The sequence below is a fragment of the Gavia stellata genome, chromosome 24, assembly GCF_030936135.1.
Source record: "Gavia stellata isolate bGavSte3 chromosome 24, bGavSte3.hap2, whole genome shotgun sequence".
Classification (NCBI taxonomy): Eukaryota; Metazoa; Chordata; class Aves; order Gaviiformes; family Gaviidae; genus Gavia; species Gavia stellata.
The window spans coordinates 7024692-7038968 of NC_082617.1; the positions used below are offsets into that span (position 1 = coordinate 7024692).

At 43.3% G+C, this 14277-nt stretch overlaps 1 protein-coding gene across 1 annotated transcript in view; it reads left to right on the top strand.

Moving 5' to 3' along the window:
* The window catches only part of NUP188 (nucleoporin 188), a 30262-nt gene extending 16644 nt beyond the window's left edge, over positions 1-13618 (top strand). Inside the window, exons 26-44 of the mRNA XM_059828770.1 lie at positions 565-771; positions 1414-1583; positions 1926-1995; positions 2644-2711; positions 3334-3529; positions 4049-4126; positions 4462-4547; positions 4987-5132; positions 6308-6489; positions 7130-7330; positions 8009-8101; positions 8318-8476; positions 9272-9409; positions 9823-9897; positions 10622-10831; positions 11602-11733; positions 11875-11945; positions 12393-12522; positions 12754-13618. Of these exons, the coding sequence (XP_059684753.1) occupies positions 565-771; positions 1414-1583; positions 1926-1995; positions 2644-2711; positions 3334-3529; positions 4049-4126; positions 4462-4547; positions 4987-5132; positions 6308-6489; positions 7130-7330; positions 8009-8101; positions 8318-8476; positions 9272-9409; positions 9823-9897; positions 10622-10831; positions 11602-11733; positions 11875-11945; positions 12393-12522; positions 12754-12924 (2583 nt within the window). The 3' untranslated portion in view covers positions 12925-13618. The remainder of the gene's footprint in view (positions 1-564; positions 772-1413; positions 1584-1925; positions 1996-2643; positions 2712-3333; positions 3530-4048; positions 4127-4461; positions 4548-4986; positions 5133-6307; positions 6490-7129; positions 7331-8008; positions 8102-8317; positions 8477-9271; positions 9410-9822; positions 9898-10621; positions 10832-11601; positions 11734-11874; positions 11946-12392; positions 12523-12753) is intronic.
* The last annotated feature ends 659 nt before the right edge of the window (positions 13619-14277 follow it).

Below are 14277 nucleotides of genomic sequence, written 5' to 3' on the forward strand. Positions count from 1 at the left end.
GTTTCACATGAGTGGGGCGTTTTCTGCAAAGTATTTGCACCTCCAGTTGATCTCTTTCCACTTTTTTGAGCAACTTTCTCAAGTCACACTCAAGTCATACAATTCCTACACCTTCTTAACTGGCACTTTAACATCTTACTGAGAAGAGGATCCTATGTAAGTTTTTATGGGGAGCTTTCAACTTTGCCTTTTAGACTTACTCTTTTTGTCTGCTAAACTTCTGAGAATGTATTTGCAGTTTTATTAAAGCATATAAATCCAGCTCTGGGTTTGTTTATTTCAAGACACATTATTCCAAAACTGTTTTTCTCTTTGTTGTAACCCTTGAGAAATAGGCGAGGGATAGAGCAGAATTGCCAAAGAGGAGAGCTTGGATCGCTTTGCAAGTTTCTTCCTGCTTAATGACAACAACAACTTACTTTTGAGTTCCCTCGCATATGTTTGTAGATTCAATATAAAATATTTTGGAGTTTCAATTTGGAATGCAAATCACCTTTTAAATAGAGAAGAAGCATTCTGTAGAGTTTGGTTATTCTTGCTTCTGATGTTTCTTTCCTTTTGCAGGTTGCTCCCATGTCTGTTTATGCTTGCCTTGGTAGTGATGCTGCTGCCATCCGTGATGCCTTCCTCACCCGCCTGCAGAGCAAGATTGAGGACATGCGTATTAAGGTCATGATACTGGAATTCCTCACAGTTGCGGTGGAGACACAACCTGGGCTCATTGAGCTGTTCCTGAACTTGGAAGTGAAGGATGGCAGTGACGGGTCAAAGGTAGAATAGCAGACATTTGCCCAAGGACTCACTGGTCTTTTATTGTAGCATTCATAGCAGTCTTACCGCACTAGGCTCTAAAATCTGATAGTTCTTACATGTAACATGATGTAAAGATAAATGCAGCTCGCGCTTGCAATTGATGGATGTGCTGCTATCCCAGTTTCACTTTTTCCTCTAGCCAAAGAGAAACTTTCCCCAATGTTTCAAGGCAGATACTGAGTTAACGTAAGAACATCTACTGGCTCAGATCAAAGATCCCTGTGGCCCACCCTCTTGACTCTGACAGTGGCCAGTCAGTGAGAACACTGAAGTTTGAGGTACAATGGACAATACCAGTTTTCCAGAATACCCATTCTGGTGCTTTGCAGTTCAACGTCTTCGTGGGTTGGGACGTTCTGAAGGCACTCGGTCTTACTAAGTCTTAGTTTAGCTCATTTTCTATTCCCCATAAATATTTTTTTCTCTCCTGTGTTATGACTACATTCCTTGTAGTTATATACAAAATATATGATGGCATCATGTACTCAAGATTTATTTGTCTGTGTATGGTTCAAGTGGAATCAAGCACATTCTGTTTTAATAGGTGCCTACATAGTGGTTCTGTGGCGATGTAACCTCTCTCATTTCCTTTTGCTTTAGGAATTCAGCTTAGGGGAGTGGAGTTGCCTCCAAGTAGTTTTAGAGCTGATAGACTCCAAACAACAGGAGAGGTACTGGTGCCCTCCCCTCTTGCATCGTGCTGCCATTGCCTTCCTGCATGCTCTGTGGCAGGACCGTCGAGATAGCGCCATGCTAGTTCTGAGGACAAAGTGAGTTGTTGTTTTTCTGCAATGCATTTTCCTTCCTTTCTTCCAAAACACTTTTTCTTTGGTTTATCAGACTTTTCAGGGGTGTTTGCATCTTAGTCTTTGTGTGCCCTGGTAAGGGTATGCAGTGTATGGGCTTTGAACTTAGTCTCTCAGGAAAGAAGATGAGAAGCCTGCATGTGCATGTTCAGAAGCAAATATATTTTGTTGTGTTTCTTTTATACAAAGCTATATAAGCTTGTATTTACTAAAGCATGTTTCCTATGAAGTTTGGAACAGTCAAAATGCTACTAGGCATGTGGTGTGGGGGAGATAACTGATTTTACTTCTGTATATATCTTTTAGGCCAAAGTTTTGGGAAAATTTAACCAATCCCCTCTTTGGGACCCTTCCTCCACCTTCGGAATCGTCAGAGGTGAGTTACATACAAACAAAATGAAGGTAGTTTTGTACTTCTCAGAAAAGGGTTCTAAGTGATGTGGCTCTTCCCTCTGCTTGCAGTTTTCTAAAAGAAAGTACGATCAAGTGGTTTAAACACAGGCAAGAGATGAAGTGAATGCTTTCTGGCTTTGCAGAGACTGTACAGCCATGAACTGTCTTTTGAAATTCTCTGCTCTTTATTCACATATGAAACAAAAATAGATCTTACCTAGCATATGTGGTAACGCTCTTTAGAAGGTATGCTGTCTGTAGTGTATCCATGCTACACCTTGTGCCTGTTTGGCACAAGAAATTCTCCTTTTTTTTAAGGCATAGCTCAGGCTGACTAGCATCACAGAGGAATCGATACGGTTCTTGTTATTATTCCTTTCTGTGGGAGTTTTCCCCTTCATTATGAAAGTCCTGTGCTCTCACTCAGAGTGCCTCTTTGAATACAGCATTCTTTCCTTATTATCATCAGACCATGGTCAAATGACATAACTATTGCTATCGTGGGAGAAACAAGTCTCCTGCAAAACTGGAGTATCAGTCACTGCAAGTGGATGAGTAGGGATAAATCAGAATTCTACTCACCCTGCAGAGCTAGGTGCTCAGATTTTGCTTTTTTTTTTTGTCTTTCTAGCTCAGTGTCTTGGATACCTGTGCCTTAATCATGAAAATAATCTGTTTGGAGATCTACTATGTTGTCAAGTGAGTCTTTGGTAGTCTCTCCTTTGTTCCTGTACCTTTTAATTATCTAAACTGTGTGTGTTAAGTCTTGATAGACCATGCAGGCTTTGAGGGACAAAGTACATGTAATCCTGTGAAAATGTGGGAGGAACATGATTTATAAACAAGTCACAAATGTGCATTTGAGATTCTTGCAATCACCAATTGCAGAAAGAGATGTTACAGTATTTCTGCAGCCTGTAGGTGAGAACGTTAGTGTTTTCCTTGTACTCTGCAATGAGAATATACAGTATTTATTAAAACTAATTGTAAACTAAGTTAAGTACACCTACTGTACTGATTGCTGAATAACATTTTAGTAGTTTTCTCCCACTCATTTTGTTTTTCTGAACATAACTGTCATTTATGTTGAAAAGTCACAATTAACTAAAATCTCTGCTTAAAAAAAATCATAGATTTTCTTCAGGGATCGTGTTTGTCCTTCACATTTGATATAAAAAGTGGGATTCCCTGCACAGGTCTAATATGTGGAATAACCTTCACTTGCAAGCTGTGTCCTTGGCTTTCCTACCTGAATCTCAGAAGAAGTATATTTTCTGACCAAAGAATAAATGAAGGTAACTTCTCCTCTTGATTTGGTCAGGGGCTCACTGGATCAGTCCCTGAAAGACACGCTGAAGAATTTCTCCACCAAAAAGCGCTTTGCCTATTGGTCAGAATACGTGAAGTTACTGGCATATCACGTGGCAGAGACAGAGGGTAGCAGCTGTGCCTCCGTGACAGAATATCAAATGCTGATCTCAGCCTGGCGGATGCTGCTGATAATCTCTACTAGCCATGTAAGAGCTACCTCTTATCTTTCATGATAATCTGAAATTAACATTTTGAATAATACAGTGTCACCTTCTCAGGGCCACCTAAGCAATAATGAAGAATTGACTGTTTTTTCTTTCAATTTACTTGTATATATGTGTACAACACAAGTTGGCACGAGCATGGTACAAGAGGTTAGAGTAGGTGGTGTTTTGCTGTTTGATCAAAGTAAGAATATTGTCTGTCTGAGCAGGAGGAAGGTAGTAAGTAATTTTTATAGCAATTCTAAGTAATTCTGTAATCCCGAAAAGATTTTGCTGAGTCAAGTGAGGCAGGGATGCACCGTTAGGGAAAGTAGTCATTGCTGACTTCTTCTCAACTGTTAGTGTAATACTTCAGTGATTTCTGTAAAACTGCATCGTTCAGCAGCTATAAAATTTGGTGAATTCTTAAAGTAACAAATTAAAACAGTAGCCTGATCTTAGACTGCTAAGAAGGTGCATCTTTTGTTGTGCTTGATTGATCTCTGTCTTTGTGGATCGTAGGCGGATATAATGCATCTGACTGATTCTGCCGTTCATCAGCAGTTGTTTCTGGATGTGCTAAATGGGACCAAGGTTTTGGTAGGTGCTGCTTCCTGTCAGTTCTTTAATTTCCCAATTGCTCATCTCCTTTGTACTACGAGGAGTTCTATTTCTGCAGCTGCTTGCCATCATAGTTTTTTCAGATCTGTGAAATTGGGCTGAATCGATGAGCTTCTTATAAATCTTTATTTTGTATGTGTTGTTTTTGTCATCACTAAGTGACCCTGCAGAGGGTCCTGACTCTGGTTCCCTCAATGCAGCTAGCTGCTGAAGAACAAACCTGGTCATTTGATGGCGATGCTTGGGCTGAGGATTTCTTAAGTGTTCTTACACGTGACTGTTGCAACTGTAATTCTTGTGGTATTTCTTCTTAGCTTCTAGTTCCCATGTCAGTATCCTGCCTGCAGCTGGGGTCTATGCTCTGTACCCTTCTTCTGATCCTGCTCAAACAGTGGAAGAGGTAGGTATTTTGTTTGGATAATTATTAGTCACTACTAAATACAAAAACTTGGGAGATAATGTTTAAGTGTTTTGCTCTAGTGAGATTCCTTTAGTGATTTGGGGAGGAAACTGAAACCTTGTCGCAGAATTATTCTCTTCTGGGATGGCAAATGTCTGTAGGTTGTTGCTGAAATCTCTTGTAGTAATACATTTATGGTTTGGCTTCCTGCTTGCTGGTGAAAAGTATGTCAAAAAGTCTTTTGTGATAGTCAGTCCTGCATCCTCACTGTACTGTGGAATGTCTTTAGTGAGATCCAGGTGGTGACTTAAATTTTACTTTGAAGAACTGCTTTTATTTATGTGGATCATATAACTTATGATACACACAGCTCAGTCGAGCCAATATATTTATTGAGGGATCTTGTCTAATCTGAAGAGCTCTCCCTTTTTGTTGTCAGCGAGTTGGGTTCTGTGGATAAAATCATAAACTCCTTGACGCAGATTCTGGAGGGAGTACTACAGGCAGATCAGCAGATGATGGAGAAAACCAAAGCCAAAGTGTTCTCAGCTCTTATCACTGTGCTGCAAATGAAGGAGATGAAAGGTGAGGTGGTGTATGTACAAGTGTCAAGAGCAAGGCTGCCATGGCTGAATACACCCTAACACTCTAGCGTTTCCAAGATAAAAATGCTTTTGGTGTTAGTATTAGTACAGGATGCTGAATATAGTCACCAACCTGTGGGACTTCTCTGCTTTTTTCTTACTCGTTTTAGCTAGTTTTAGAAATACATGAGGTTTGTCATTCACAGTATGTGTACGTCTTCCCTTCTCTTGTCTTTCCCCAACAATAATCTGTGTTTGATCAGTTCGATAGAGAAAAGATAGGGTTCCCTTGTGCTTTTGAAAATAGCTCAGCAGGTGTGGGAAGGGACACCCTAGTAATGCCATCTCACAGAGTGACTGTAGAGCTTAGATTCTGACATGAATTTCTAGTTAGAGATAGCAAAAGACCCAAACACAAGAAAGTCTGAGGGTACATTTTGTTACAAACCGGAGAAAGTAGTCTGGTTATTACCCCTGTCACTTGTCGGACATCTTACGTTGCAGTAGCACTTGAAGACCCTCAGTGGAATCTGGGCGTTATTTCTCTGTACACCACATACAAAGGCAACTGTGGTGTTCAGAATTGTAGCAGCTTACCTTTCTGTATGTTCCTTGTCCCACTGCTTGGGCCCTGCAAGGCCATATATTTTGGAAAATAAATAGAAAGTGGAGGGTGGGTTATTTTTAAATGTTTTTCTCTGCTGCTGAATTTGAGTTTCCAGTCATGCTGGTAAAAGGTGGTGCAATTTATTATAATGGATTTGATAAGAATGTAGTATTTATATGGACTCACAGAACATAGACTGCACCCAATCTGCATGGGCCAGTACCAGCAATCTGGAGAAATGGGTAGGACATGCTGTAGTGAGCAGTTATGGAATAATCTGTCCATAGTAGTGCTTGATTTGTGCCTTGAAATGTCATGAGTTTATATGATTTCTTGGGAAAACTACATGTTTTTATTATCCAGATGACCGTCTAATCCCTTATTATATCCTCCTAGGCTTAATCATCTAACTTAGTCACAGTTCCTCCCATTCTGTTTTGTAGGTTTTGAAATGAAAACAGAATAAATACTAACTCCAAGAAATGTGGCCCAGTGATGTTATCAGTTAAAGTGGAAAGCTAAGTACAAGGATTGTGTGTTAACTGTTGTCTGTTCTGTGTGTGTCACAGTGAATGAGATCCCACAGTACTCCCAGCTGGTGCTGAGCGTGTGTGAAACACTCCAAGATGAGGTCATTGCGCTCTTTGATCAGACTCGACACAGCTTGACCTTGGGAGATGCTACAGACGACAAGGACAGCATGGAAACAGATGATGCCTCCCGAGTTAAACACAAGGATCAGCGAGATGGGGTAAAGGACCTGTTCATCTGCTTTGCAGCTATGTTTCTTTTCTCTAAACAAAAGTTCTGTGTGTGCTTGGAACAACTTCCCTTGCAGCCTTCTGCCTTCAAAGGAATCACAGAATCACTATGGTTGGAAAAGACCTGTCAGATCATCAAGTCCAACCATCAACCAACCCCACCATGCCCATTAAACCATGTCCCACAATGCCACGTCCACACGTTCGTTGAACACCTCCAGTGAGGGTGACTCCACCACTTCCCTGGGCAGCTTATTCCAGTGTTTCACCACTCTCTCAGTAAAGAAATTTTTCCTAATACCCAGCCTGAACCTCCCCTGGCGCAACTTGAGGCTGTTTCCTCTTGTCCTGAAGTTTCGGCAGTTTCTATTTCAGAATTACTCCGTGTCTTTTGGCGCACATCAGTCTGGGAAATTGGCTCTTGCTGCCTCTCTTTCATATCCGTTCTAAAAAACGGTGTCACAATTGCTAATACAGCCAGGAAGTGTGCAGAGTATAATATGAGGGATACCAGGTGCTTTAATTTATGATTCTGAGAATGAACTTTAGGTTGTGTTAGTAAATGCTTTCAAGATCATCTTGGTACCCATGTCAAGCCTATACCTCGTTCTCCTGTCCTTGTCACTGCAGGTGTGTGTTCTGGGTCTGCATCTGGCTAAAGAGCTCTGTGAGGTTGATGAAGATGGAGACTACTGGCTACAGATTACTAGGAAAGTCCCTGTGCTTCCTACTATCTTTGCTGCATTGGAGATCAGCCTGAGAGTTAAACAAAACCTTCACTTCACAGAGGCCTCATTACATTTACTGCTGACCTTAGCAAGGACTCAACAGGTGAGAGATGCAGAGAAATGAGAGCATATAGCTATACATTTTTAAGAGGAACTGTTTATCTCATTAGTCTGTCTGCGATGCAGCTGAACAATGATCTGTAGATAGAGGGGTTTTTTAGAGGCTGGCAAATAGTAGGTTCTCTATGTATGTCTGCCTAGTTTGCCTTGGTCTTCTTGATAATGGGATGTCTTGGATGAAGAGCTGAGCCAGCCAGAGCAGACCTGTAATTTAGAGCAGGCACTTTCACTGGATGTATTCTGCAATGCAAATTATCCCCCCTAGTTAAAACAGCATGAAGTGTTGGAACTGTCCTTCTCATTAGTTGTAATAAAGCGTTATTTATCTTATTACAAATTCAACTTTGTGTGGGGCTTTAGGTGAAAGCAACGTCATTCCAAAGCCAGCCCTTCTCAAAGATTATATGTGTACCAAACCAGGTGATATCAAAATGGAATTCATGGTACAGTTATGCAGGTTATATTTTACTGGAAGAACTGTGTTGCGTGTCTTGATACTGAATTTTTAACAACATAGAAGAAGTGTGTGTAGATGAAAGTTCTCTAAAAGGGTGGTGACAGTGCAAAGGACAAGAAACATCTAATGCAAAGTAAGTCTCTTTAGTCTCAGAGAGGAGAGAGACATGCAAATTTTAACAGTAGTTTGTTCTGTGTCTTGTAGGGAGCAGCAGCAGTGGCTGGAGCTGGTGTCACACAGAGTGTCTGCCTGCCCCTCTTGAGCGTGTACCAGCTCAGCACTAATGGAGCCATTCAGGTGGGTGCTACTTCCTTTTGGGTGGAAATGCACCAGGAGAGCTTGCCATGCCCTGCCTTGCGGGCTGCGGTTGGAGCGGAGCCCTCCTGGTCTGGAAAGGACAGCAGCCACCTCTAGAGCCTGGAGACTTTGAAAATGGAGTGAAGGGTTTGTGGTGTGTGCCACACTGGGCAGCAGTGTAAAAAACTCATCTATTTTTCTATCTGATTTGTTCAGACATCTGCTTCATCTCGAAAGTCTCTGGATGCCCCCTCTTGGCCTGGGGTCTATCGTCTCTCCATGTCACTGATGGAACGCCTTCTTAAAACACTTAGATACAACTTCCTGACGGAAGCACTGGACTTTGTTGGTGTCCATCAAGAGAGGATTCTTCAGGTATGTCACATACTTCCTCTGTGATGGTTCGCTTGGCTTCTGTGTTGCAACAGCAGTGGAAACATGTCAGAAAGTGCAGAAGCATTGAAAAGAGGCTTCTGCCTCAGAAAGATTTACGGTAGAAATAATTCAATAGTGGGAGAAGGAGGATAGAATACACAAGCCACGCGGTCAGGCAGGGATGATTCTTATGATACTTGTTAGAGCTGGGAAGTCACCATCTGTTCATCCTGTTTACTCTTTGGGTTATAACTTCGCTACAGGTGTTAAATATGCCTACTCAACACAGGAGCAGAAGTGAGAGTTTGATGGGAACTCACTTTGTGGCTGTCTGCTCTGGAAAGAAATATGAGAGGGCTGTTCTTGGAGGTGGCTTCAACTCAGACTTGCTCAAATAATGAAAATGCTGTGGTCAGGGTTCAATCACCATTCAGGTCAGAAAGCTCTCATGTCCTGCAATACTGAAATACCTGTACTGGCTGCACTGTGTCAGTGCGGACATGCCGAAGAGTCCTGTTTGTACACAGGTGCTGAATTACCTGTTTATAAGCATGTTCCCTAGACAAATAGCTATCTTCTCATATGGCAGCATAGCTCATAAAATGCATTGACATCTGACTAAGAATATAAAGTGGTCTGAGTCTGACCTGTGTGCTGTGCGGCTGCTTTTATGAATGCATTTTCTGTCCTGAAGGGCACATCCTCTGCCTCTTCAGTTTTTTCCTTCTAGAAAAGGGAATGGGCTTTTTGTGATTTAACTGTAATCGCCCTGATTTACTTCTCTCTCCTTTCCAGTGCCTGAATGCAGTACGGACAGTACAGAGCTTGGCCTGTCTGGAAGAGGCTGATCACACTGTTGGCTTCATTCTTCAGCTCTCGAATTTCACAAAGGAGTGGCATTTCCACCTGCCACAGCTTATGAGGGACATGCAGGTAGGAATCAGGATACTGCTGTGGATAATACATTGCCTTGGAGCGCAGGGATTTGCATGTGTTAACAGAAAATGGCACTATATCACCTTTATATTGCTGTTCTTTTAATAGGAACTATTGCTGAGGTCATTTAAATGTCTGTTTTGTCAGTACCTTGTCTGAATTGAGTGAGGAAAGATAACTGTTTGGGACAGACAGATGGTAGCTTGGAAAAATAACCTGGGGTATTCAATGTCTTGCTCTCAGTTCTCAGTGCCAGGTGACTCTCAGAAAATACTGGGAAATCAAGAGACTGCATTGATCCTTTGTGATCACAGTGTTGTGTTTAACTTGATTTTCTAGCTTCCACCAAGGGTAGTGAATAGATGGGTTTTGAGCTTTTAAGAGATTTCTCCTCACCTTATTTATTTCAGGTGAATCTGTGTTACCTGTGTCAGGCCTGTACCTCCCTCCTGCACAGCCGCAAAATGCTCCAGCACTACCTGCAGGTGAGGATGGAGACTGTAAGCCAAACTGTAAGTTAGGAGTATTGCATGGCCATGCTCCCTGTTAAAAGGCAAATATTGTTCAATATCCAGGCTCTTGAATATTGAATTGATTGTCGGTAATCCTAGGGATGATTATTGGCAGTCATCAATAGTTAGGATTTGCATTTCTCCACAGCAAAAAAATGTGCAAAGAGTAGTTGGGACTAAAAACTCTGGACTGCGTAAAGCGAGTCCTAGAGAAACAGCAGCCTGTGTTTGAATTGTGCTGTTATTGTTTTATAGCTGCCTACACTGCAGCAAGAAAGCTGCATTGCTGTAGTACTCTGTAGTGCCATTAATTAAGCCACTGTTGACCTGGTGTCCTTGATCTGATGTAATTTCTTTAAGAGATAGCTCTTGTTCTTGGGAAATCCTTAGATTCATGAGGTAGAGAAGATGCATTGCTACGGATGTGTTATTTCAGCATGGCTGAGGCTTGGTGTGTTGATTCGAGATTCTTTTTCCGGAATGTGGAATCTAAATAGCCTCTGCAGCTGCCTCCCTGCAATGCAGTGCCTCCCCTGGTGCACGCTAAGTGTAGATTCTCATGCTTTTAGCAGGTGACAGACTTTGGGTGCTTTGTTTCCTCATTCCTTTTGTTCACAGCGTTGTTTTTTTTTTTTCTGAAAGTAGTGCAAAATAATCATATCTGTATTCAAGACTTTCTTTTTTTCTTTCTCCACAGACAAAAAATGGTGATTCCCTTCCATCAAGTGTGACTCCACGAGTGCAGCGTAATCCCCAAGCCTCCTCCAAACATACCAGCCCTGAGTCAGAAGCAGCAGAGCAGAAAGCACTGCTTACAGTGCAGTACAGCCTCTTGAAAATCCTCAGCAAATCTCTTGCTGCCCTGCGCCATTTCACCCCTGATGTCTGCCAGATCCTCCTTGATCAGGTAGAGAAAAGGGAGAGATGCTGCTTCCTGAAGAGGGGTTTCCAGCATTTCAAGTGATGTTCTGGGTCTATGCAGTGAAGCACATTCTGTCTGTCCTGCTTGAGGCAGTGACCCCACCATACATCTGTCTGCTGTTCTGTTGTACAAAGCAGGAAGGCAGGACACAAGGAATTCCCCTTAGGAATCAGGCACTGATCAGTGTGAAAGGAAGGCTTGGCTGGACTTTTGTGTGATCTGCACAGCACTGTGTTCGTGTAACCTTACTGGAGCAGACTAATAACCCAGCTCGGTTTATATCCTCAGTATGTCACTCTTCAGAAAAGACATCCTCTTGTTACTGTCCTGTGTCGGTGTGATCTGATGGTTGGTTGCCAAGTTCAGAAAAGGAAGGTTTAATCCTTGATTCTGGCAGTGTCCTGCTGCTAACTGGATAAACTTCCTTTTCCTCTGCCCCTAGGTATATACACCTGGGCTTTTGAAAACAATCTGGAAACAGTCATTACTTTAGCTTGCCACTTGGTGGCAAGCTGTACAGCTTGGGAGTTGGAGAAGGTTCATTCATGTGAGGAGATCCACATAGTCTGATTGTGCAGTACTGTACGGAATGCTCTCTGCTGCTGCATCTGTATTCTTGAGATTTGGGAAATGACCTCAGTGCTTTAGTTCTCCATACAAAAAGGGTGATACAGGGACTAGGTATTCCTGTTACTAGGACGATAGCATACTCATAGCCTCAGGGGTCGGTCACAGCTCTTTCTGTTTCTCTACAGTCACTGGACCTTGCTGAGTACAACGTGCTCTTCGTTTTGAGTTTCACCACACCAGCCTTTGATTCAGATGTCGCACCTTCATTTGGGACCCTCCTTGCCACAGTCAATGTGGCCCTTAACATGCTGGGAGAGGTACTAGCCATTTCTCTGTTTGGGAGAGCACAGCAGTTGCAGTGATCTCCGAGTGCTCATTCAGCTGATATATTGAAGAGTAGGAGTATATCCTCTTTTCTATTTCCTGTCTCTAATGCCTGTCTTTTTTCCCCTCTCAAGTTGGATAAGAAGAAGGAACCTTTCCCTCAGGCTGCAGGGCTGAACATGCAAGAGGGAACCAAAACCCTCAAGTAAGTTTTGAGCTCTTTGATTTAGTCATGGCCAGGGAGCAGAAGCTAATGCTTCTCAGATCAGAACTGAGGTTTACATGCATTTGTGTAGCTCCAGAGCTGTTCACTCTGAATCCCAGGAGTTCAGATAGCCCATCAGAAGCTCTCCAAAGCAAGCAGGGATTTTTTTGGGAGGGTGTGTGAAGCCATCCCATCCTAAGATGCAGTGTAGAGAGTTGTTTTGATGCTTATTTACCAGTGTATTTAAATCGGACTTCCCTGATGGCCAACAGGGATTTCTGCTTTGCATACCATAGCTTTTGGGTATCACTGCTTGAGCAGAATGTGAACAGTAACAGTGTTCCCTTGTATGTACCCTATGTGTGAAGTCTTTCTAAGAGTCTGTGACCTTGAAACTAGAGTGTGCTGACCTTCTTGGCTCCTGCTGATCTGCATTTTTTTGCACAGGTCTCTGCTCATGTTTACAATGGAAAACTGTTTCTACCTGCTCATCTCCCAGGCTGTTCGGTACTTGAGAGACCCAGCTGTGCATCCCCGTGATAAGCAGCGGATGAAACAGGAGCTCAGCTCTGAGCTGGTAAGCAGCTTGTACCATCCTTCCTTGCGGTTCAGTGTAAATGTGTCTTGTGGGAGAAGGTCATTTGTCTTTGGCTGCCCAGCAGAGCCCATTCCCCAGCATGGGTCAACAGCCTTAGGCATCTTGGCTGCACGTACTGCTGCCTGTTCCTCTGCCACCGGCACCTTGTTTGGGGAGGGAGAGGGGTATGTGTTTGGAAGAAGCTAACTTGTTAAATGCTTCTAATTTCAGAGTACACTGCTCTCCAGCCTCTCTCGTTACTTCCGTCGCGGTGGTCCCTCTTCACCTGCCAGCGGGGTTCTTCCCTCTCCCCAAGGAAAGTCTGCCTCCAAGCTGGGTCCCGAGGGGCAGGAGCCTTTGTTTCAGCTTGTGCAGGCCTTTGTCCGGCACGTGCAGAGATAGATTCTATCCTGCCCCTGCCTCCCTTTTCAGGACTTGCAGCAGAATGATTCATGTCCACCACAGAAGGCATCACCTTTGGCAGAGCTCGTAACAAGGAGTGGGAAAGGGAGGGAGGCCTGGTGTGGGCAGTGGCGTAAACCCAGCTGTAACATCAGCAGCAAGATCCCGTTGAACTCTTCAACCCAGCAGCAGAGTGAATGTAGGAAAGCCGAGCGCGGCTCTTCAGTGCGCAGCCCATGTGCGCAGCCTGCCTGCTCCATCTGCTAGAGCATCCTGGCTGGGTACAAGTGCTGAACAGTCAAAACCTTTATTTTTATAGCTTGTACCTCAGCTGGGGAAGCTGTGGCTGGATGGGGAGAGGAGACAAACTTTCTGCTGGGCTTTAACTCTGCTCTTAACACAAGGTGCAATCTGCCTCTCCCTCGCAGTCAGAGTCCAGTTAAGGCACAACCAAGGGATCAGCCAGCAATTCAGAGACCATCTTTCTACTGCTATTTTTGTACTGAATGGTTCAAGGCACGATGGTGTATGTGTGCTCACGCCTTCCCTTCACCCTGCAGTCTGTGTGTTGTGTGTGTTTCTGAAGAGCAAGGCCTCACTCAAGGTTTTTAAGTCAAAATTCCATTGCTCCAGTCTTGCAGTTTTTTGTAACTGTGCCCTATTTATACTGATATTAAAACCTTTATAGACAGCACCTGGGTTCATGGTTTTGTATTGGGCATAGCAGCCTGCAGCACCCATTCTGCATCTTCTGCCTAGTAGTTCTGCTGCGTCACCTGGGCTGAAGTCCCAGCTAACAGTGATGCAAGTTGTGGCTTGTGAGTGACGATCCAGATACTGTTTGAAGCGATTATAATCAAAGGCTGATTCTCTCGGCTTTCCCACACCCACTTCCTTTCTCTTACGCTCATGTTGGGGAACTCGTAGGAGGTTTTAAACGAGTATCACTATAAAATACTCCTCAGGAATGATTCTTCTGCAGATGGTGGTGTGGACCATGCGCAAGATTACTCTGCACAGGTCTAAGCTGCTATTCTACCTGTTGCAGCAGCAGGGGAGGGTGCGGGTTCAAGCCAGAAGAAAGACTGTCTACAATGAAGTTGCATTGTGCTGTTCTAGCGCTCTCAAGCAGATCAATCATCAGTGTGTGATGGAGACAGTAAAAGAAGGTCAGTGATTATTGCTTAAAATAAAGCCTGAAATCTAGACAGGCTTTTCTAAGGTAAGAAATCAGATTTCAATGTAGCTGTGAGGTAGTAACCTACCACTTGTTTCCTAAGAGACACTCGATTGCTTTACCAGTCAGAACCTTTTTAATCTCAATGGTTTTAAAGAGACTAAAGCGAGAAAATT